A 19,853-nucleotide genomic window follows, 5' to 3' on the forward strand; every position below is an offset into this window, starting at 1 on the left:
AGTGGTAAGCATTTTTGCTGGGGCCAGTGTGGGGACTGGAGGGGAGGGAGTCCTGGCTGGAGAGCTTCTGGCTGGAAAGTCAGTGGTCCTTTCCAGAGGGTGCTCCAGCTCCCTCCACAGTGGGTGCCTCTCACACATCCACAGGTAGGAGCTGCTGAATTGGAAGTTCCAGGTTCAGAGGGAACCGGGGTACCTCTATTAGGAGAACCTTGCATCAAGGGCTTCCCAAACAGGGGAGACGTCAAGATGGAGTAGGGTATGTGGACAGGGATCCTGTGTCTGGAGTCAGGGCTTCCTGCCGGGGAGTATGAGGATGGAGTGGTCCTCCATCTGGAAGAGGTCATGGGCCCTTGCAGGGGTGGGGTCTAGGTACAGAGGGTGTGGTCTAGGTACAGACATCTCAGCCCCAGGGCCCGGGGCCTGGCTGAGGAATGTCTACTGGCAATAAGGTCTTTAGTGATGGCACCCTGAGAAGGTCTGGAGATTCAGGGTCAGGAGGAGATTGGGGTAGGGCTTCCCATGGGGTGACTGAGAAAGACATATCTGGAGAGTCAGGAGACATTGTTGGAGTGGATGACAGTCTGAACCCAGAGAGAAGGGCAGAGGTCCTTGGTGACTGAGGTCTGGGTCCAGAGGGAATGAGGGTCTCTGGGCGAGGGTCCATGGTCTTCGCTGGAGGTCTCTGAGGATAGTCCTAGGCCTAGAGGGGACTGGACGGACCAGGATGTCCAAAGAGGTTAAGGCAGAGGAATGGGGTCCCAGATGCTGCCTGGAAGGTACTCTGAGAGCCGCCCTCCACCTAGTGGGAACTAGGAGATGTCCTGCTGGGAGGAGAGGCTTGGATCGGAACTTCCCAAGGGGAGCAGATCCCACGAGTATGGGTCCCGGGTCCTCGCTGAGGAGTTTTGAGGGGATCCTAGGCCCAGAGAGGATTGGGATTTATCTGCTGAGATAGAGGTGTCTCGTGAGGTGTCTTGGGTGTCCCAGAATGGGGGGTGAAGTGGGGGGGTCCTCGCTGGCTAGGGGGTCAGGGCGGCGCTCACATACCCACGGTGGTGACCAGCGTGCTGGCAAAGAAGAGAGCCGAGGCAAAGTCCCAGGCGGGGTCCGAGGCGTTGGCGGACCCCGAAGCGTTGGCGAGCACGGCGCGCCCCAGCCGACCGGCCGCCAGCACCCGCTCCACGAAGGCGTCCAGGGCGGGGGCGGCCACACAGGGGCTCCGCCGCAGTAGCTGCTCGCGTAGCATCTCCAGCTCAGCGCGGAGACGAGCTTCGTGCGGCCCCTCCAGCCGCGCCACCAGCAGAGCACCCAGACCCAGGTACGCGGCGTAGGCAGCCAGGGCGCCCGCCAGGAGCGCACCGCGCCGCATGTCGCCCTCCCGCCAGCTCCCTGCCGGCTCCACGCGAAGTCCCGCAGCCCCGCTGACGTGGCTCCCGCCTCCCGACGGCCCGGCTCCCTGCTTCAGTTCCGGGAGTGCTCGAGGAGCGGCCACCAGCGCCCCAAAGAGGAACCAGAAGAAAAAGGGGAGGGGCGAAGGTGGAGGAGCGCCCGCCTACGGGAAACTGAGGTGCGCCCCACCGCCGGGTGCTAGAACCGAGAGGGTGGAGCCCAGCGCTCCGGGACCCAGGAGACCAGCGGGATGGAAAGGGTACGGGCATTCGCCCTTTCCTTCCATCCCTTCCTTCTCTGCCTCCCAGGCGTCGCGACTCCTTAGGTCAGAGAATCTGAACTCTCTTTTATGCTCGTGGACCAAGGAGTAGCGCTCCAGATCCCCGGGGCCATAGCTCACGCCTGCAAAGATTGTGCGCGTGCCCGAGGGGACAAGGGGACAGGCTGACATCCAGTCCTCGCTCCATTCGCCAAGTCGTGAGCTCTGGAGAGGGCTTGCATCCATCCGGAGGGGATGCCTAATTCACGAGAGATACCACGGCGGCAAGTGTCCCCTGTGCCTTCGCGGACAGAGTAGGGATCTTTAGCAATTCACTAAATCTGCTCAGGGCCCACTTCGTGCCCCGCCCTTTGCTAGGTGATGCTAGGAACACAACAGTGACCTGGACAGTTCTGGGACCTGCCTTCGGGGAGCTCCCAGCACTTCGAAAGAGTGACAGACCAAAGGGTAGGGGTCATGATGACAGAAGCACAACCAGAGTGACCAGGGCTGGGATGGGGGATGCCTAGAGGACTGTGGAGCCCAGAGGAGCCCAGAAGAGGCAATTGCTACGGCTTAGGGAGGTCAAGAGAGCTTCCAACAGGAGATACCTAAGCCGAGACATAAAGGATGAACAGGAGTGAGACAGGGTCTCTTTCCATGGCAGAACCACAGATATACGCCTTCACTGGAGGAGGAATTTTTCCTTCCCTGTTCCCCTGGACATTTCTCCACATCCTCCTCCAAAAGGAAACCAGCACACTCCCTGATGGCCATCTGGAGGGCAGCCCAGAATCCCAACCACATCTGACTGGCAGAGGAGTGGGGCTTGGGCTCTATTTATAAAACTGTGGCAGCTCTTGGGGAAGAGCCCAACTTAGAGCCAACAACTCACAGGAAGAGACAATAAAACAGTAACAGTAATGGCCAGTGAGCAAAGGCTTCAATATGTCAGTCCCTGTGGACACAGGGGCTTGCATTGAATTCTCAACCCGTCCTCTATTGTTCCCATTAAACAGATGAGAAATTTCAGGCTTAAAAATGGAGTAGTCACACAACTGGTAAAAAGTGACTCATGTGAACATGAGGCCAGCAGGAAGCCCAAATACTTACTTGCTTTACTAATAAAAGATATTCACAGAAGAATTTAGGAGAAGAGAAGCTGAGAATGATAAAAAGGTGGTGGCACCCAGGGGACGGATGCTAAACCAGAGGTGCATAAGAGGAATGGGGGCACCCCCTCATACACACACACACACGCCCCACACACAAATCTAGGGACTGAACCAGAACTCCTGAGAAACCAAAACAGTCCTCAAGGTCCCCAGAAAAGACCATATCTCAGAGGAGGAAAGGGAAAGCCACAGTGACAGGGTCACTTGCTGACATCCTTCCGGAGTGCTATCACTGCCCGGCAGACATTTCTACCATTATCTTTGCCTAAGATAAGTGGAGGAAACCGAGGGACAGAGAAGGGGAGACGGATGGGGAGAGAGGGGGAAGACCGCGTGAGATAAAGGGGGAGACTGGGGGACAAAGAAAGGAGAGACTAAGGGAGCTTAATTCTCAGGGCTCCTCACCTGCAGTTGTGCCTGTGTGTGCTGAGTTGCTGGGGGTTGCCAAGTTTTTGGCTGACCGAGGAAGCCAGGTCACAACGCAAAGCATTTTTATGAATTTCTGGGAAAATTTCTAAAGATAACTTCGAGGTAAGACACCTTGGTTCTTACCACCTAACTTGCTGGGTATCTTTTTCTCACTCTAAATGTTTACTACCTAAAGTCTTCCAAAATTGTATAGGGTCCAGAGTCTCTTTAGCCCCTAAGGAACACAATTGGATCGCTCCTCTCCCGCTCCACACCCTTCCCGAGCTGTCGCGTGCTCTCCGTGACCCAAACTGAGCGTCTGTCCATAGAAAACTCCATTTCCCAACGTGCACAACTCCGCCTACTAGGATTGTGCCCGGCTCCACCTCCAGTCTTGACTCTCGCCTTACGTCACGGACCTCCAGTCTCCGCCTCTCACCCTCCGCCAATCTACCGGAAGCCTCGCGAGAGGGCGTGGCCTCCGAGTGATCGTAACGCCCATTGGCTGTCGCGTCGCCGGTAGGGCGTGGCTACGGGAGCCGGGCGGGCACATTTCGAACCGTGCCCGGGGCGGTGGCAGCGGCGGTGGCCGAGGATGCACCCAGCAAGCCTGGCGGCGGCGGGGACGCCCCGGCAGCGTAAGTGGCGTACGTGGCCTGCCAAGGAGATAGGGCGGGCGGGGGGCGGCCACCGTGGCGGTTGGAGAGGTCACTGCAGGTCGGAGGTCACGAAGTCAGGGATCTGGAGCTTCGAAGTGTGCAACGCGCAGAGATGCCAGGTCCGGGTAGGGGTGCGTTGGGGTCGATTCTTCTTATCTTGAGGAAATTATTTTGGAAGTAAACAACTTCGAGCAGGATATTGTATAATGGGCAGAAAAGCGCGACTTTCATTCATTTGCAGTTAGCGATCAGCCTGCCCCCTACTCTTCCGTGGTCTTGGGCTGTCGCCCACGTTCCTTAGGACAGTGTTCGTAGCCCTTCGTGAGCTCAGAGGGCCGTGGTTACCCTCATTTAAAATTTGAACTTCTATTTATTGTACTGTTAACCTCTTTTTCTTCTCTTTGTGAATTCGTATTGTTGAATCCCTCTTCATCCTAGTGAGTGTGCATGCATCTCATTTATTCATTCAACATATCTTGCCTCAGCTCCCTTGTTTTTAGTCCTATGCTGGAATGTGGGTACCTGGTGGTAACCAGCATAATCTAGCCATTGTTAATTTACAGCTCAGAGTTTAGTGGGAAGACAGACTCTAGACTCAGAAGCAAACAAGTCAACAAGAAAATTTGGGAGTGATTAGAGCTGTAAAGAGAATTATCCAGGATGTGACTAGGGGTTGCGGAGGCCTCTCTGTTGAGGGGGGAGGTGGCCGATGCTGGGGATACAGCAGTGCCTAGACAGCCCTGGTTCCTGCCCTCATGGAGCTACCAGTACAGAGCAGAATACAGCGACAGGCTAGAGTGATGGAGCTATGATGAGAAAAGCACAGAATGGTTATAGCCGGGATGGAGGTGTTGTGGTAGCCCACATTAGGCACGTGACCCAGCCTCAGCGTGTCAGTGAAGCTTCTGGGAAGAGGAGTTAACCCAGAGAAGGGATTTGTGGTGAGAGGGAAAAGCACTGGAGGCCTGTGCCAAGTAAACAAGTAGACAAATGAATATATATCTAGCAATTGTGATAAGTACTCAGAGGGAAAAAAGAACCACTGTACATAATGAGAAAGAACAAGGTGGGGCTAGTGCTTTATATTGAGGAGTGAGGAAGGTCTCTCTGAGAAGAAAACACGTGAGCGAAGGCCTGAGTGCTACATTGGCAGGTGTTAACCGTGGGAAGGAGTTTCAAGGTGCTGGCCTAGTCATTCAAAGCCTATTGGGGCTAGAAGCTTGGCAGGGTCAAGGCCTAAGAAGAAACCACTGTGCCGGGGTGCAGTGAGCCCCAGGAGAGGTAGCAAATGAGGGTGGTTGGCAGGGCCTTGTGGGCATTTGGATTTTATTCTCAGTACAATGGCCCTGATCTTAAGCAGATGACAGGAGATGTTGTCTTTGGCATTTAAAAAGATCAGTCTGGCTGCTCAATGGAGAGAAGGTTGGTGCAGCTAAGGATGAAAAGGGGGACCGAGGAGGAGGTCTTTTGAGTCAGGTGAGAGGGGAGGATAACACTAAGACAGTGGGAGAGAAGGAGCGATTGGTTGGCTGGATGCCAGACAGCAGGGCAGTGAGGGGCTCGGAGACAGAGGTAAGTAAGGGCGCAGGCACGGCTGGAGGGCATTGCCAGGAAGTGGTCAACCTGGGTCTGGAGCTAGAGAGAAGTGGTAGCTAGAGACAGAGCCCAGAGCCCAAGACACACGGTGGCTGTGAAAGCCGTCGGTGTGGGTGAGAAGCAGAAGACAGGACAAGGTGGAAAACTGGGTCACATATTTCAGGGAGCTGGAAATAAGTCACCGATTGAAAGGGACCAGTCAGGAAACTAGCTCCGTGAAGGCGGGAGTTTTGTCTTTTTGATCATTGTTGTATCCACCATGCCTACAGCAGAGCCTAAGTGTTTGTGGGACTCAGACAGGAAGGAGAAAGAGGCAAGTACAGTGTCTCAGAAGCCAAGAGTTGGAGGTTGGCATTTGGGTACTACATCCAGTGCTGCAAGGACTTGAGTCGGATGACAGTGAAATAATGGCCTCAGCCTAGTAGTGCGGAGATCCTTTAGGAAGCCCATGGGCCAGACCACCAAATGCCGAGGGCTGAGGGGGTGACAGCGAGGGAGGAAGGGCTTGCACCAAAGCTTTCAGGAAGCAGCCTTTCAGGCCACAGGTGGGAGAGGAAAAAGAGAAGTGGGGCTTGGGGACAAGTGGGCCTGGGCCAGTGCTGCCTACTTGAGGACACATGAGTCAGCTTTCAGGCTACCAATAATTGAAAAGAAAAGCAGAGGGGCTAGTAATTGATAATGGGTGCCAGGGATTGACTGCTTTTTATGTGCCAGGCAAGGGGCTGAGCAGTTTATGAGCGTCACTTTGTCTTGGACTGTTAACCCCATTCTCCAGAGGAGAGAACTGAGGCATAGAGAAAGTCACGACACAGACGGTTCCATCCCAGCGTAATCCTACCGCCCTGTTCCCTGTGCCCACAATGGCGCCTGACACATAGGAGGGGCTCAGTAAGCATTGGCTGCAGTGGCATCACTTATTGGTGAGGAGCTGGAGCCTGACTGCTGAGTTCAGGTCTCTCATATCCCCATCTCCTCCCTCTTCCTGACCCCACCCCAACTAAGCACACCTCCGGTTGTCCTGGCCCTCCTGCCTCCAAAATCTATCTGGGAGCATCCCATCCCCACCACCTGCACCCTCCATCCTGGTCTCCTACCTGGATCACCAGCAGCTTCTTCCCGCCTCTCCTCTCTCCATCCCCACTCCCCAGGCTGTTCCCCACATGAAGCTAGAGGGACCTTAAAACTTGAACCCTGGCTCTGCCTCATACTATCTGTATGACTTTGGGCAAGGACCTGAACCTCTTTGGGGTTTGCTTTCCCCATCTGTAAAACGAGGATGCTAATAGCATCGACACAAATGGGTTTTTGTGAAGATCGAGTTAATCCGTAGTGTTTAGAACATGGTCTGGTGGTTAGTACCCAGCTGGGGTTGTAATATTTATCGGGGGATCTGGGCTGGGTTCCTGCTCTTTGCTCACTCAGTTTGGCCCTTTGCCCAAGTCATTTAGGCCCAAGTCCGGGCCTCGGTTTCCACCTCCTTAAATAGAGATGGCCATTGATTCGTTCATCAGGTTTCTGTCAAGTGCTGGTTACGGGATAAGACAAAGATCTCCACCTTGCGGGGCTGACATTTTTGTTACTGTCTGGGTAAACAGACAGTAAACAAAAGAAAGAAAACAGCTAGTATCTCAGCTGGTGCTGAGTTCTGTGGCTATAAATGAAGTAGGGAAGGGGGGTGGCGAGTGCCACCAAAGGAGGTGCAGTTGTAGACAGGATGAGGGGGGAAGGCCCGCTGAGCTGACTCCAAGGAAGGCAGGGAGACGTGAGGACATCTGGGGGAGGAGCATTGGGGTAGAGGAAAAACCAGTGCAGCTGCCATGAGCTGGGAATGTGCCTGGTATGTTCAGTGGGTGTTGAGGCCCCCGTGGCTGGAGCCGAATGAGTGAGGGGGCGCATGAGAGGGGATACGGACAAAGACCTTGTTTGTAAAAGGCTTAGTACAGGATTCTGTGCACAGTGGGCCCCGGTACATAGCAGCTATCAACATCATCATCATCGTTATTTGGATGGATGGATGACAGGCAGAGCCCGACTACACTTGACTGGTCAGCCCATCTGACATCACAACCAGTGCCCCACTGTGGCAGAGCCGGAGGGAACGCACGTGCAGAATGAGTGAGGCGCCCACCCCTCTCTCCCTGCAGCCTCGAAGCGGAGGATCCCTGTGTCCCAGCCAGGCATGGCTGACCCTCACCAACTTTTTGATGACACAAGTTCGGCCCAGAGCCGGGTCTATGGGGCCCAGCGAGGACCCAGCAGCCTGGGCTATCATGCACCCTCCACCTCATCCCAGGCAGCCTTCCTGGATGATCCTGTGTCCAACATGGCCATGGCCTACGGGAGCAGCCTGGCCGCGCAGGGCAAGGAGCTGGTGGATAAGAACGTGAGTGGGCTGGGCTGGTGGGCGTGCGGGGAGGCCAGGGCCATCGGGCCAGGGCTTCAGGTAGAGCTCTGCCTCCCAGATCGACCGCTTCATCCCCATCACCAAGCTCAAGTATTACTTTGCCGTGGACACCCTGTACGTGGGCAAAAAGCTGGGCCTGCTCTTCTTCCCCTACCTGCACCAGGTCAGCACTGCCCCGCTGGGGTGACTGTGGTCTGAGGCTGGACACAGCCTCCGGGCACGGTGGGGGGTGAGTCAGGCTGGGGCAGGCTTGAGGGGCAGGGGGGCTGACTCACCCCAAGCGAGGGTCTCTAGGGTGGGAGGATTTCAGCTCTGGGGGTCCTGCCTGCTCCCCCCACTATCCCCACAGGACTGGGAGGTGCAGTACCAGCAGGACACGCCAGTGGCCCCCCGCTTTGACGTCAACGCTCCTGACCTCTACATTCCAGGTTTAACCCCACCTGCCTCCACCTGCACCCTCCTCCCTCGGGGTGGGCATGCCTACGGCAGAGGTTTAGGTCTCGGAGGCGAGGGTGGTCTCCCCTCTGACCAGTGTCGGTGTGTCTGCCTCCCACAGCTATGGCTTTTATCACCTACGTCTTGGTGGCTGGCCTGGCGCTGGGGACCCAGGATAGGTAAGAGGCGTGGAGCGGGCAGAGTGGCGTGAGCTGTGGGGCTTGGGGTGTTGAGGGGCAGGCAGGAGACTCTCTTGTCCCCACTCTCTCTTAAAAGCTCCACCATGCTCCCATGTGGCCCAAGACAGAGCCCTCAGAGTCACGCTCACCCTAGCCTCTTCCCTCTTTCCTACCCACATTTGACCCATCGCCACACCCCATGCTGGGTTCCTTTCTAAATCCACCTTTCCCCTTGACCTCCACCACCAGGTCCAGCCTCATCCTCGCCCTGTCCTAACCAGCTGCCCACACGCCTCCTGCACCCCAGCTCCAGCAGTAGCCAGGAAGGTCTTGTCTGAGAGGCAGTAGCCAGGAAGGACTATGTCTCACGCTGCTCAGAAGCTGTCTGTAGCTCCCCTGCTCCCAGACCAAGCCCAGCTCCTCAGCCCGGCTCTTGCCCTTCTCGCTTTGCTATGCCACTCCGGTTCTCCTTCCATCCTCCAGAGGGCCAGGCGCTGCCACCCCAGGGCCTTCGCGTATCCAGTTCTCTTTGCTCAGGAGTCTGTTCCTCCCTTACATTGTTACCTGCCGAGCAGCTGCTCACCCAAGATATCTACTCGGATGTCACTTCCTTGGGGAAGCCTTCCCACCTCGCAAGCTGGGTCAAGCCCCCACCTCTTACTCATAAGCCCCTGTTCATTTCCTTCGCGGCACTGAAAACAGTTGTCGTTTGAGTAAATTAACTGTTGAGGCACTGGACATATGGCAGAGACCAAGGTCCTTCATTCCCAGCCAACTCCTTACTCCTTCAGGCCTCAGTGCAGGTGTCCCCTCCTCTGGGAAGCCCTATCTGACATCCCTTCCTGGCTGGGTCAGGCACCTCCCCTGCCCTGCACTTCCCGCATGCCAGCCTTGACCTCTCTAGGCTGTCACTGAGGACAGGTCTGCCTTTCCTGGAATGGGACTTCCATGAGGACAGGGCCCAGGTCTAGGCCCAGGTCTAGGCCCAGGTCTATCTTGGTTACTGCTGGGTCTCCAGCCCCACCCGACACAGGCTGTCCTCAGGTGGAAACTCAGGGAGGGTCTGAGCCGGCCAACCGAATGACAGAGCTTGGGTGCCGGCAGGTTCTCCCCAGACCTCCTAGGGTTACAGGCCAGCTCGGCGTTGGCCTGGCTGACGCTGGAGGTACTAGCCATTGACAGGGCCCAGGTCTATCTTGGTTACTGCTGGGTCTCCAGCCCCACCCGACACAGGCTGTCCTCAGGTGGAAACTCAGGGAGGGTCTGAGCCGGCCAACCGAATGACAGAGCTTGGGTGCCGGCAGGTTCTCCCCAGACCTCCTAGGGTTACAGGCCAGCTCGGCGTTGGCCTGGCTGACGCTGGAGGTACTAGCCATCCTGCTCAGCCTCTACCTGGTCACTGTCAACACCGACCTCACCACTATCGACCTGGTGGCCTTCTTGGGCTACAAGTATGTCGGGTGAGTACCTCCACCTTCCCCCCTACCAGCCCCAGCCCTGGGCGCTTCCTCAGACCAGCCTTCCCCTCTCCCCCCAGGATGATTGGCGGGGTCCTCATGGGCCTGCTCTTTGGGAAGACTGGCTACTACCTGGTGTTGGGCTGGTGCTGCGTGTCCATCTTTGTGTTCATGGTGAGCTGGGGCTCAGGGGAGCATGAGCAGGCCTCCTGGGCATAGTTGGGGTCCCCTGGAGGCATCCAAGCAGAAGATGTCAGGTGGGAAGTTTAGATCAGAGCCACATTGCTGAACTGAGGAGCCTGGGGGTCAGGAGGGCTTCCTGGAGGAGGGGGTATCCAGTCTAGGGCCTGAAGGAAGGGAAGAGTGGAGCCAACCAGACCGCTAGGGTAGGCACACATCCTCACCCCATCTCCTTAACACGGTGGGCTTTCCTCCCAGAATTTCTGTTAGGATGAAGAAAAGGTTCAGCACCCCTGAAGTAGCTTGTTTGAGGGCCCTTCCAGCTGGTGTGGAGGTGCTGGTTATGAGCCCCGGGGTCCACCAGGCCAGGGTTTGACCACAAGCTGTGCTGGATCCTGGGCAGATCACTTCTTTTTCAATCTCAGTTTCCCCTTTTGTAAAATGGGGATGATGACCACGGCACCTCAGGCGACTGGGTGGACCTGATGTGAGCATGTGTGAGGAGTGGAGGGCACAAGCTGGTGGTTGGTGGGCCACAGCTGACTCTCAGATAAACTTTGACTTGGATGTCATTATTTACAAGGTTTTTTAAAAAGGCATCTGGCTTGTGTTTAAAATTGTCCTCTGGCCAACATAAGCTGATGACAGCAGCCAGGGCTGAGCCTGGCCACCCCCTCAGGCAGGGTAGTCACAGTGCATTTCCCGCCCCTCACTCAGAGGGTTGGCCTGGGTTCGCACCTTCTCGTTTTCTCTCAGGGCCTAGGGAAGAGCATCACCATCTGTTAGATTTGGGGGAAGCCAAGACGCCCCAGGAGCAGAGACTTGAGCCCAGCTGCTCCCGTGGAGGGAGGAAGTGGAGGCTGCAGAGGGGCAGGAGCTGGGAGTGTTCAGGCGCCTGCCTGGCTGAGAGCTCAAGGGTGACCCTTCCCGCTCCAGATCCGGACGCTGCGGCTAAAGATCCTGGCGGAGGCAGCGGCAGAGGGAGTCCCAGTGCGAGGGGCACGGAACCAGCTGCGCATGTACCTGACGATGGCCGTGGCGGCGGCGCAGCCTCTGCTCATGTACTGGCTCACCTTCCACCTGGTGCGGTGAGGGCAGTGGGCCGCGCCTCCAGCTGCTGTTCCTGGCTGCCACCGCTAAGCTGCTCATCTCCCGTCCACCTGCCGGTCTAGGACCTCCCGCCCACCCGCTGTGGCCTCCAGGCGCTGTCCACCCAGCCCGAGACTCTCCCCCTCCTGACCCCCCCAGGTGCTGAGATCCCCAGCTGCACAGGCCACCCCACCCCCGCAGGCGGCCCCTCTTCTGGAAACAATAAACCGTGGTGGGCCCAGTGTGGGTGACCTCTCCTTGGTGGCACGAGGCTGCCCGGCAGGCGGCAGCCCAGCTCGGAAGCTGGCGGTGGGCGGGACGGTTTACAGTGCCTGCGACTCAAAGGTCTAGAGAAGGTTTAATGAGCCCAGCCCAGGCCTGTCAGTGGGAAGCCTTCTTCTTCTTCTCCTTTTTCACCTTGGACTTCTTGACCTTGCTTGGGTGGGTCTCCGATCCTGAAGCATGAGGCTGTCGGGATGGGAGAGGAGAGGGTTCCTTGGTGAACCAGTTGCCCAGGTTCCGGCTGGGCCTCTGCCCTGGCCTGGGGTGCTGGGCACCTGCTTGGGAGGGGGAAGCCTCTTACCTTCACCTCCGTGTCCGAGCTGCTGGAGCTGCTGCTGCTGCTGCTGTCAGAGTCTGAAGAACCTCCGTGGCCGTGCCCGTGCCCGTGCCCGTGGCCGTGGCTGTGGCCGTGCCCGTGCCCGTGCCCGTGGCCGTGCTGATTGAAAGCATGACAGGTTGAGGGCCCCCAAGTTGGAAGCCTAAGCTGGAGGCCTGAGAGGGCTCTAGGATTAAAGGCTCCCCCATTCCACCCACCTCGGGATGTGCTTAATCTCGAGGTGATTTACCCCCAGGCTAGCTGCCCCTGCCTCTGACGGACCCTGAACTTTGGGGGCAGGGCTGGCTGGGCTTGGGGTCACTCACCTGGCCTGTCTTCTTGGCCTTCTTGGAGGTGGACTCCATGGCTGCAGAGCAAGTCGGGTGGATTGGTGCAGGAAATGCACCTCAAGTTCCCCACACGCAAGATTGCACCTGCCCCGGGGTCAAACTTTATAGTGGCCAGAGAAGGTGTGTCCAGAGGGCTGAGGGAGGAGGCGGGACCTGCTGGCCCAAGGAACGCTGAAGAGTCCCACCTGACCTTCGGTCAGAGTCCTTAGCCCTGACTCACAGCCCCTCCCCAGCTTCACCCAACTTCCTCTCTAAGGTATGGGGAGGGTGGACAGTTAGCAGCATAAAAAAAAAGACACTCCCCTCCCAGCCTTGGCAAGTGAGCGGGGACTGTGTGGATGGGGTTGGGGTTTGGGGTGGGCAGCTGCAGATTTCTAGGGAGGGGACCAGAGCTGTCAGCAGCTTCTCCAAAAAGGGTCAGATGCCTGCTTTTGAAGAAATGAGAGGGAGGTGGCTGCCTGTGACCTGTGTGCCATGAGAACACTGTCACTCCCTGTGTACTTATTGCATGCCAGGCGTGGTTCCAAGGGCTCCACATTTACTCAGTTTAACAACCCCTCTGTGACTTGACAAGAAGCAGTCTGAAGGGGTGAAGAGCGTGAACTTGGCACGAGCTTGCTGATTCTGAAGCCACTCCATAGCACTTAGTAGCAGGGTGCTGTGGGGAAAGTCGCTTTGCCTCCCTATGCCTTAGTTTCCTCATCTGTAAATGACAGCTACCATATGAGGTGGATGTAAAAATCAAATAGGTCTACGGCCACGCCACCCTAAGCATGCCCGATCCCATCTGATCTTGGAAGCTAAGCAGGGTCAGGCCTGGTTAGTACTTGAATGGGAGACCACCTAGGAAGACCAGGTGCTGTAGGCATAAAAAATAAGGAATTATAAGCTGACAAGGTCCTTGCAATCTGTGAGGTCAACCAAGGGTTGCCTCGCCTAAAAAAAAATAATTAATTAAAAAATAAAATGGATTAGTTTCCTAGAACTGTGCCTGGCACAGAGTAAGTACTTAGGAAATAATATTTTTTGAATATTTTTGAAAATAAAAGGCAGATGTTATTACTATCCCTGTTTTACAGACGAGAAAACTGTCAGACCAAATAAAATGATATGAAGCAAATCCAGCAATGAACAGACTATAACTGGGGCTCGCACCCCGGCGGTGCCTGGCCCTTCCATCTCTCCCTGGAGGGCCTCAGCAGAAGGGGCAGCCCAGTCTTTCTTCCCCACCCTGGGCTGGGCCCAGGTCAGGCTGGAGGAGGAGCTGGGGCCCTGAGCCATCTGCTCCCATTGCTGTCAGACCAAGTGTCCTTGAGAGTTCTCCAGCCTACCTCCACCCTGACACCAGCAGCTGGGCAGCCCGTACATATAGCCGTGGGCAGGCAGTGCTGGCATCTAGGCAGGAGCAGGTGGGTGGGGCCAGGGGATCACTGAACTTGCAGGTGTCTGCTCCAAAGTCCATAGAGGAGGAGCCTGCCCTGACTGCTGGCTCCACAGAGCCCCGTCAGTCCACCCCCTCTCCCCTGCTTGATGGCTAGCACAGCCCGTTAAGCACTCTGAAGTTATCTTTATTCTCACTCACTCCTGCGGCACGTGTTTTATTAAGAACCTACTACATGCCCAGCATAGTTCAAGTGCTGGGCGTACAGAGGTTGCGCAAAAGTTCCAGCCAAGATTCCAGCCTCATGGGATTGATATTCTAGTGGGGGAAACAAGGGAAAATGTATAGTATGTTAGGAAAGAAAAAAATGGAAAACTGGTTAGTGACTATATAGGCAAACTGTGATATATCTATACGATGGAATATTATTCAGCAACAACTAAAAAATGAACGGACACATGGTACATCGTGGGCGAACCTCAAAAACATCCTAGGTGAAAGAAGCCAGGCACAAGAGATTACCTATCGTACGGTAGCATTCATACGAAGTGTTCAGGGAAGGCAATTAGGAAGTAAATGAGTGGTTGCTGGGAGCTGAGTGGGAACGGGATTAACTGTAAGCGGACAGGATCTTCCTGGGGGGATGGAGAAAATATTCTAAACTGATTTACGGAGACAGTTGCGCCACTTGGTTTAGTCTTAAAGATCACTGAACTGTAAATTTGAAAGGAGTGTGTTTCATGTAACTTATACCTCAATAAAAGCCGTTAAAAAAAGTAATAGGAGCAAAGAAGAGAAATACAGCAAGAAAGGGGACTAGGTAATAACCGGTATGTTGGGAGGGTTTGGATTTTAGGTAGTCATCAGGGAAAGCCTCATCGAAGTCTTTTTGGGGGGGTAAAGTTCTGAAAATGAGAAGACGAGCCATGCAAGCATGTGGAGGAGGAAGAACATTCTAAGCAGAGGGAATAGCGAGCGCAAAAGCCCTGAGGCAGGAACGTACCTGTGTGTCTGCCGAACCGCAAGATCCGGGTGGCAGTGAGAACGGAGGGAAAGAAAACGGAGAGGAATGGGAGGGGCGTCTTGTAAATCAAAGATCTTTGTTCTTTGAGAAGAGGTGAAATGATGACTGTGGTTTTGCCCATAACCGGATGCAGGACATGAGAGAAAGTGACTCTTTCCTGGCAGATCACAAATTCCACGACCGTGGGGACCTCACCCGCCTTGCTCAGCACCCAGAACAATGTGACTCAGAGTTAGTGCTCACTATCGTTTAATGCATGAGTGGTTTCCTAATGCCAGGCCCTGAGCGAGGCAGGTTGGAACAAGCATAGTGGCTATGAGTCTGGGTCCCGGAGGTCGCTCTGCTTACGGCTGAGTATTTGCTCTACCCCTTCCTGCTCTGTGAACAGATATAAGTCAACACTCTGGGCCTCTGTAAAGGTGGAAAACTTACCTCATAAGGTAGGTGGTTTTGCACAGAGCCTGCCTGGCACAAGCTAAATAGATGCTCAATGAATGTCAGGTTTTATTAATATCCACAAATACAATCTCATGATTCTTCATTGGGGTTGCTACAGGATCCTGTGCTATACACGAGGCAGTTGAGCTTCAAAAGGTACAATTTTATGCCCAAGGACATTGGGCCAGAAGGTTGTGGAGCAGCAGTGTGAGACCTTCCAGACCCAAGACGAAGTAGCTCTCTGCTACTGTGCTAAAATTGTGGGCAGGGCGAATGGGTCTGGGGAGAGTGCGGCCTGGTCCTCCAGACTCCCCTCTATTCACTCTATTATAGTTAGGATGTGGCAGCTTTTGCAGAGACCCCAAAGACAGAGGTTGAACAAGATAGATTCACTTTTCTCTCCCACGGAAGCTTGAGCTGGCGGGAGTCTGAAGAAGACGGGTGGGTGTGGGACCCGGGCTCCTTCCATGTAGTTGTTCCAGGGTGTCGTCCTTGGACATGTCGTCCCACGGAACCCACCACTGGTTCCTTAGGAAGGGAAGGGGCAAGTAGAGGGCATACCACGTCCTTTTAAGGACCCCACCCTTTGGCCAGGATTTAGATACGTGGTCACATTTAGCTGCAGGAGAGACTGGGAAATATCGTTCCTGGCTGGGCAGTCACACACTCAGCAAAAACCTGAGGACTTCTATTACTGAAAGGAAGAAGGGAGAGGTGGACAATGGAGCCTGCTTCTCACTACTCCCTATTTATTGGTGGCAGTGAGAGTCCCTCACTGCCCTGCTCTGCCTAATCCAGGTTTACAAATGGAGTGGACAATGGAGCCTGCTTCTCACTACTCCCTACTGGTGGCAGTGAGTGTCCCTTACTGCCCTGCTCTGCCTAATCCAGGTTTACAAATGGAGGCCAGACTATTATCTCTACCCGAAAAGACTTGGTCCTAAGGGTATATATAAGCAATGCCTTCTCCTTTGTAGGAAGAAGGGAGCTGTTCCCAGCTGCCCTGCAATACTGATGTCATTCACAACTAGACCAGCTTACTCTTGCTCTAACTTTTTATCAGCACACATTCTTCAGAGGGTCGCTTCAACCCTGACGTTTTTATTTAATCACTGTAATTTAGGAAGAGATTTCTGGATGCCAGTTTTAGTGGCCAGGGAAGGCAAGACGGTGTAGGGAGAGACAGTCCTTCACAAGGGCCCTGCACTCCTCCGTCTGAGGACTGACATAGCTCATGGAAAAGTAACTGCTTCAAGGCCTGGCTTAGCCTCTTTCCCAAAGTTTACATGAACGAAGTGCCCTGGTCTCATAAACACCATAATCTCTGTTAGAGACTGTTTCCTTTGAACTTAACCACATCCCAGGAGGTGGATGACCTTGAGCACGTGGTACGCAGGGACTCGGTTTCCTTTCCCACAGACGAAAGAGCTGCGCTGGCCTCGGACATTCTGGATGGAGTACGAACAATCAGGAAGTCTTGAAGGACTGTGTTTTGGGAGGTGCCAAGGGGCCAACGGCCCAACTAGGGAAACCCAAGCTCGGCCTCTACCCAGCTGACTGTAGTGTCTAGGGTTTGATTTTACTGCATACCAGCTAATAATTTAGCCTGTTACTGTTTCCAAAATGCTGGCAAAAGCCTTTTTTTTTTTTTCTTTAACGCTTACAGCACCTGTTATTCCTAGGTGGAATCCCATCCAAGTACTAACCAGGGCCGACCCTGCTTAGCTTCCGAGATCAGACACATTCAGGGTGGCATGGCCATAGACCTGGCAGAAGCCTTGAGACTCCCAAGTTAGAGACAAAAGGCTTTATTACTCACAGCAAGGAGCATAAGCATCAGCATCCGTGTTGGTTTCCCTTGCCCCATGGAGGCAAAGCGGAAGGTCCAAATGGGCCCTGCGCATGCAGTGGGTTGCATTACAAGAGTAGGTCACTACTATGCTTGGGGACCTGCCACCTCATAGCAGGCAGTAGGCAAGCGCGCTCTTTGTCCAAAGGGAGCTATTTCCTCATCCCTCAAGGTGCTTGCTGCAAACGCAATCCTGGGAAGTAGCCCGTGAACAGCTTTCTGTGCCATGCACTCCTGGCACATCCGGCAAGACGTGCGACACCATGAGACCTCACTGTGGAGTACTCTCTCTGCCAACAGTCCACCCCTCCTGTTTTCTGACGAATTTTCACACTAGTAAGCCATTCTGTCGGCCACTGGTTAATCTAACAGAGGCAGGGGCCATGTTTGTTCGGTTTGTCTCCTACAGCATTTCATTTAGGTTGCGATGAACAGGACTCCGAAGAGCAGCGTTGCTACGAGGCCAGCCTGCCATCCAGTCTTGGACCTGTCCAGCCGTGAATGGGCAGGGCCTATTGCAGACAGCCAGGGTGAGGTCTGAGGCTAATCTATCATCTGTTAGGACCCACCCGGGGAGGTAAGGCTGACCTGCTGATCCTTGTGTCATTGTCAATACCCCCAAGGCCTGAAAGCAGTCCTCCTGCTCCGAGGACGGGACCGTATGACTCATTCTTTCCCACATGCAAAAACACAGACCGCTGGGGCACAGGGCACTGCGGTTCAGGATTTGTTGTCAAACTTGACTTGGAACGTCACTGCACTGGTTTGGTTAAACCACATGGGCAGTGCCACTGAGTCGTTCAGCCTCCACTGCCATACATGGCATGACCCAAGGCTGCTCGGGAGGCCCAGTGTGATTTTATCAGCCAGAATGGGACAAGGCTGTGCAGGTCGGTGTGTCGCAAACATCTAGGGGTGGGGCTCACATTCAAGAGCTGCTACCAAAGGTGTCAGGCACATCAGGGCAGGTCAGGACGGCCACATCTACCGGCCACATTGCCAGCTGCAGACGTGTAAGGTTCACTTACACGTGATGACTGTCAGAGGTCAGGATGTGGTGCTGGATTTAGAACAGGGGAACTGGGCCGCACGGGAGGAAGTGAGCAGTGGGCAAGCGAGCGAAGCTTCATCTGTATTTGCAGCCGCGCCCCAGCGCCAGCACCACCGCCTCAGCCCCATCTTGGATCATCAGGCATTAGATTCTCATAGAAACACCGGTCCCTGGTGCCAGAAAGGTTGGGGACTGGATTCTGGAGGGCAGAGAGCACTGACTGCACTCCCACCTCCTGGGTTTAAGGTGGTCTCTCCCCTGGTACCCGGTCGTTTCCTGCCTCTGAGGACACAAAATCAGCGTGTACCTCATTCCAGCAAGTAAAGCTTCAGCTTTTCTATTTCTATCAGCACCTACTCACACCCGGACCTTTTGTTTGGATCAGACGTGAGAGGAACAAGCATTTTCATAAATTCACAGGGACCACGTGGGCCACTGTAGGGAGACTTGGCAAGCGGGGCGCTCAATGGCCAAGTGGTCATTATCTTCACGACTGAGCACCAGTCCAAGAAAGAATCCAGGGGGCTGAACCAGAATCACCTTCAGTCCGAGGCCCCTTCTGGTTGGCTCGCCCCGTAGAGGGCGCACCAGTCAGGTGGGCCGGGGCGTGGTGCTGAGGAGAAGGTGCACCACACGCAAGAATGAGGGTGCAAAACCGACCCCTCTGACCTGGTCTTTACCCAGATGGCCTAGAGATAAACCCTTTCTGGGGTCAGCCATATTCAGTGACCAAACTGCCTTTTTAAAGTGTGTGGACTACGGTGAACACTCAATGCAGTATATATATATATGTCTTACTGTTGGACTGTACACCTGAAACTTACTGGATTTCGTTAACCAATGTCACCATAATACAAATAAAAATAAAAAATAGATCATATAAAAAAATAAATAAGTGTGTGGACTAGAAAGTGAGAGATGGGTTTTTTTTGTTGTTTTTTAATCCATTTCCACTTCTTAATGATGCTGAAGGCCATGAGATGTCCACTGAATACACCTTGGCTATTGGTCCATTGCTGGGCAGGCTTTGCAACACAAAGGGTATCATTGTCAGCCTGTAAACAGCTCAGAAAGTTGAAATCATGGCACAGTTGAGTTTCAGGGGCCATAGTGGCAATGGCAGTCAGCTGACCAGACTGGAATGACAGCACCATAACCTGAAAAAGCACAATAGTGACACCACTGGCAGAATAAGAGAGGCCCATAGGTCTGATGTAGTCAATCTGTGAGAGTGAGTAGAGCCCTGGAGCCTCCCTGTGAGACGGGACGAGTTTTGGCAGGAGTCAGAGAACTTCTGCATTGGAGACGCATAAGGGTACACTGTATGAAAACCTTCAAAAGCTTAATTGGTCCTGATGGTGTTAAATCACCTGATGATCTTCCTAGTGCAGCAGAATTATTAGTGATTCCCAAGTTTCTTTAAAAGCCCAAACAGACAACTTTTTCCCTTCGCATGACTAAGATGTGAAGGAGACAATTCTTCTTGGAATAGGTGGAGAAAGGCCTCCTGCGAGGCCAGAGGCATCGGTGAGTTTGAGAGTCCTGACAAAGGCAGAGGTGAGTGGACTTGAGAGCTGGTCATGGTGGCAGGGTGGGTACAGGGGAGAGCCACCAACGACTGGGAAGAAAACAAGGAAGCAGGTCCGTGGGCAGAGGTGGAAACCAGCCCCCTGGAGGAGGCTCCCTTGCTGAGCACGTCCCATGGGTGACCTGACACCTGTGACCTCACAGAACCCTTACCTCCACCCGTCTTATAGGAGGAAACTAGGTTCAAAGGAGTTAAGTGACCTGCCCACTGCTGCACACCTGGAGAGTGGTGGGCAGTGTCCCTTCTCGATGACTTGGATCTTTCCCTGGATCACAGGCTCTCCCACTCTGGAGTCCCCATGTGTCTGGAATACTGCTCACTAACTCTGAGTCAACTGCAGTGAC

At 54.5% G+C, this 19,853-nt stretch overlaps 2 protein-coding genes and 1 pseudogene across 13 annotated transcripts; 2 read left to right on the forward strand and 1 right to left on the reverse strand.

Moving 5' to 3' along the window:
• The first annotated feature begins 3,760 nt into the window (after nucleotides 1-3,760).
• Nucleotides 3,761-11,473, forward strand: YIF1B (Yip1 interacting factor homolog B, membrane trafficking protein). 8 transcript variants are annotated; one of them, XM_006911721.3, is made up of 9 exons: nucleotides 3,761-3,878; nucleotides 7,631-7,869; nucleotides 7,949-8,053; nucleotides 8,240-8,318; nucleotides 8,447-8,504; nucleotides 9,609-9,669; nucleotides 9,870-9,964; nucleotides 10,042-10,135; nucleotides 11,078-11,473. In XM_006911721.3, exons 1-9 carry the CDS (start codon nucleotides 3,827-3,829, stop codon nucleotides 11,231-11,233), a joined length of 939 nt encoding a protein of 312 aa, XP_006911783.1. In that variant the 5' UTR covers nucleotides 3,761-3,826; the 3' UTR covers nucleotides 11,234-11,473. The 8 variants fall into 8 exon arrangements, with proteins under 8 accessions (XP_006911783.1, XP_006911787.1, XP_006911788.1 ...); XM_006911725.3 differs by lacking the exon at nucleotides 9,609-9,669 and having other exon boundaries at nucleotides 9,809-9,964; XM_006911726.3 differs by lacking the exon at nucleotides 9,609-9,669 and having other exon boundaries at nucleotides 3,761-3,869; nucleotides 9,809-9,964.
• Nucleotides 11,474-11,569: 96 nt separating this feature from the next.
• Nucleotides 11,570-15,272, reverse strand: CUNH19orf33 (chromosome unknown C19orf33 homolog). Of its 5 annotated transcripts, none has more exons than XM_015589220.2 (5): nucleotides 14,563-15,272; nucleotides 12,155-12,195; nucleotides 11,913-11,948; nucleotides 11,814-11,876; nucleotides 11,570-11,698 (listed from the first exon to the last, which is right to left on the reverse strand). In XM_015589220.2, the coding sequence occupies exons 1-5, from the start codon at nucleotides 14,702-14,704 to the stop codon at nucleotides 11,612-11,614; spliced, it is 369 nt and encodes a 122-aa protein (XP_015444706.1). In that variant the 5' UTR covers nucleotides 14,705-15,272; the 3' UTR covers nucleotides 11,570-11,611. The 5 variants fall into 5 exon arrangements, with proteins under 5 accessions (XP_015444706.1, XP_015444707.1, XP_024902419.1 ...); XM_015589221.2 differs by having other exon boundaries at nucleotides 12,155-12,331; nucleotides 14,563-15,271; XM_025046651.1 differs by having other exon boundaries at nucleotides 11,814-11,948; nucleotides 14,563-15,261.
• Nucleotides 12,928-13,046, forward strand: LOC112479620 (annotated as a pseudogene).
• Nucleotides 15,273-19,853: the final 4,581 nt, after the last annotated feature.

The sequence above is a fragment of the Pteropus alecto genome, unplaced genomic scaffold, assembly GCF_000325575.1.
Source record: "Pteropus alecto unplaced genomic scaffold, ASM32557v1 scaffold314, whole genome shotgun sequence".
In the NCBI taxonomy this organism is placed as follows: Eukaryota; Metazoa; Chordata; class Mammalia; order Chiroptera; family Pteropodidae; genus Pteropus; species Pteropus alecto.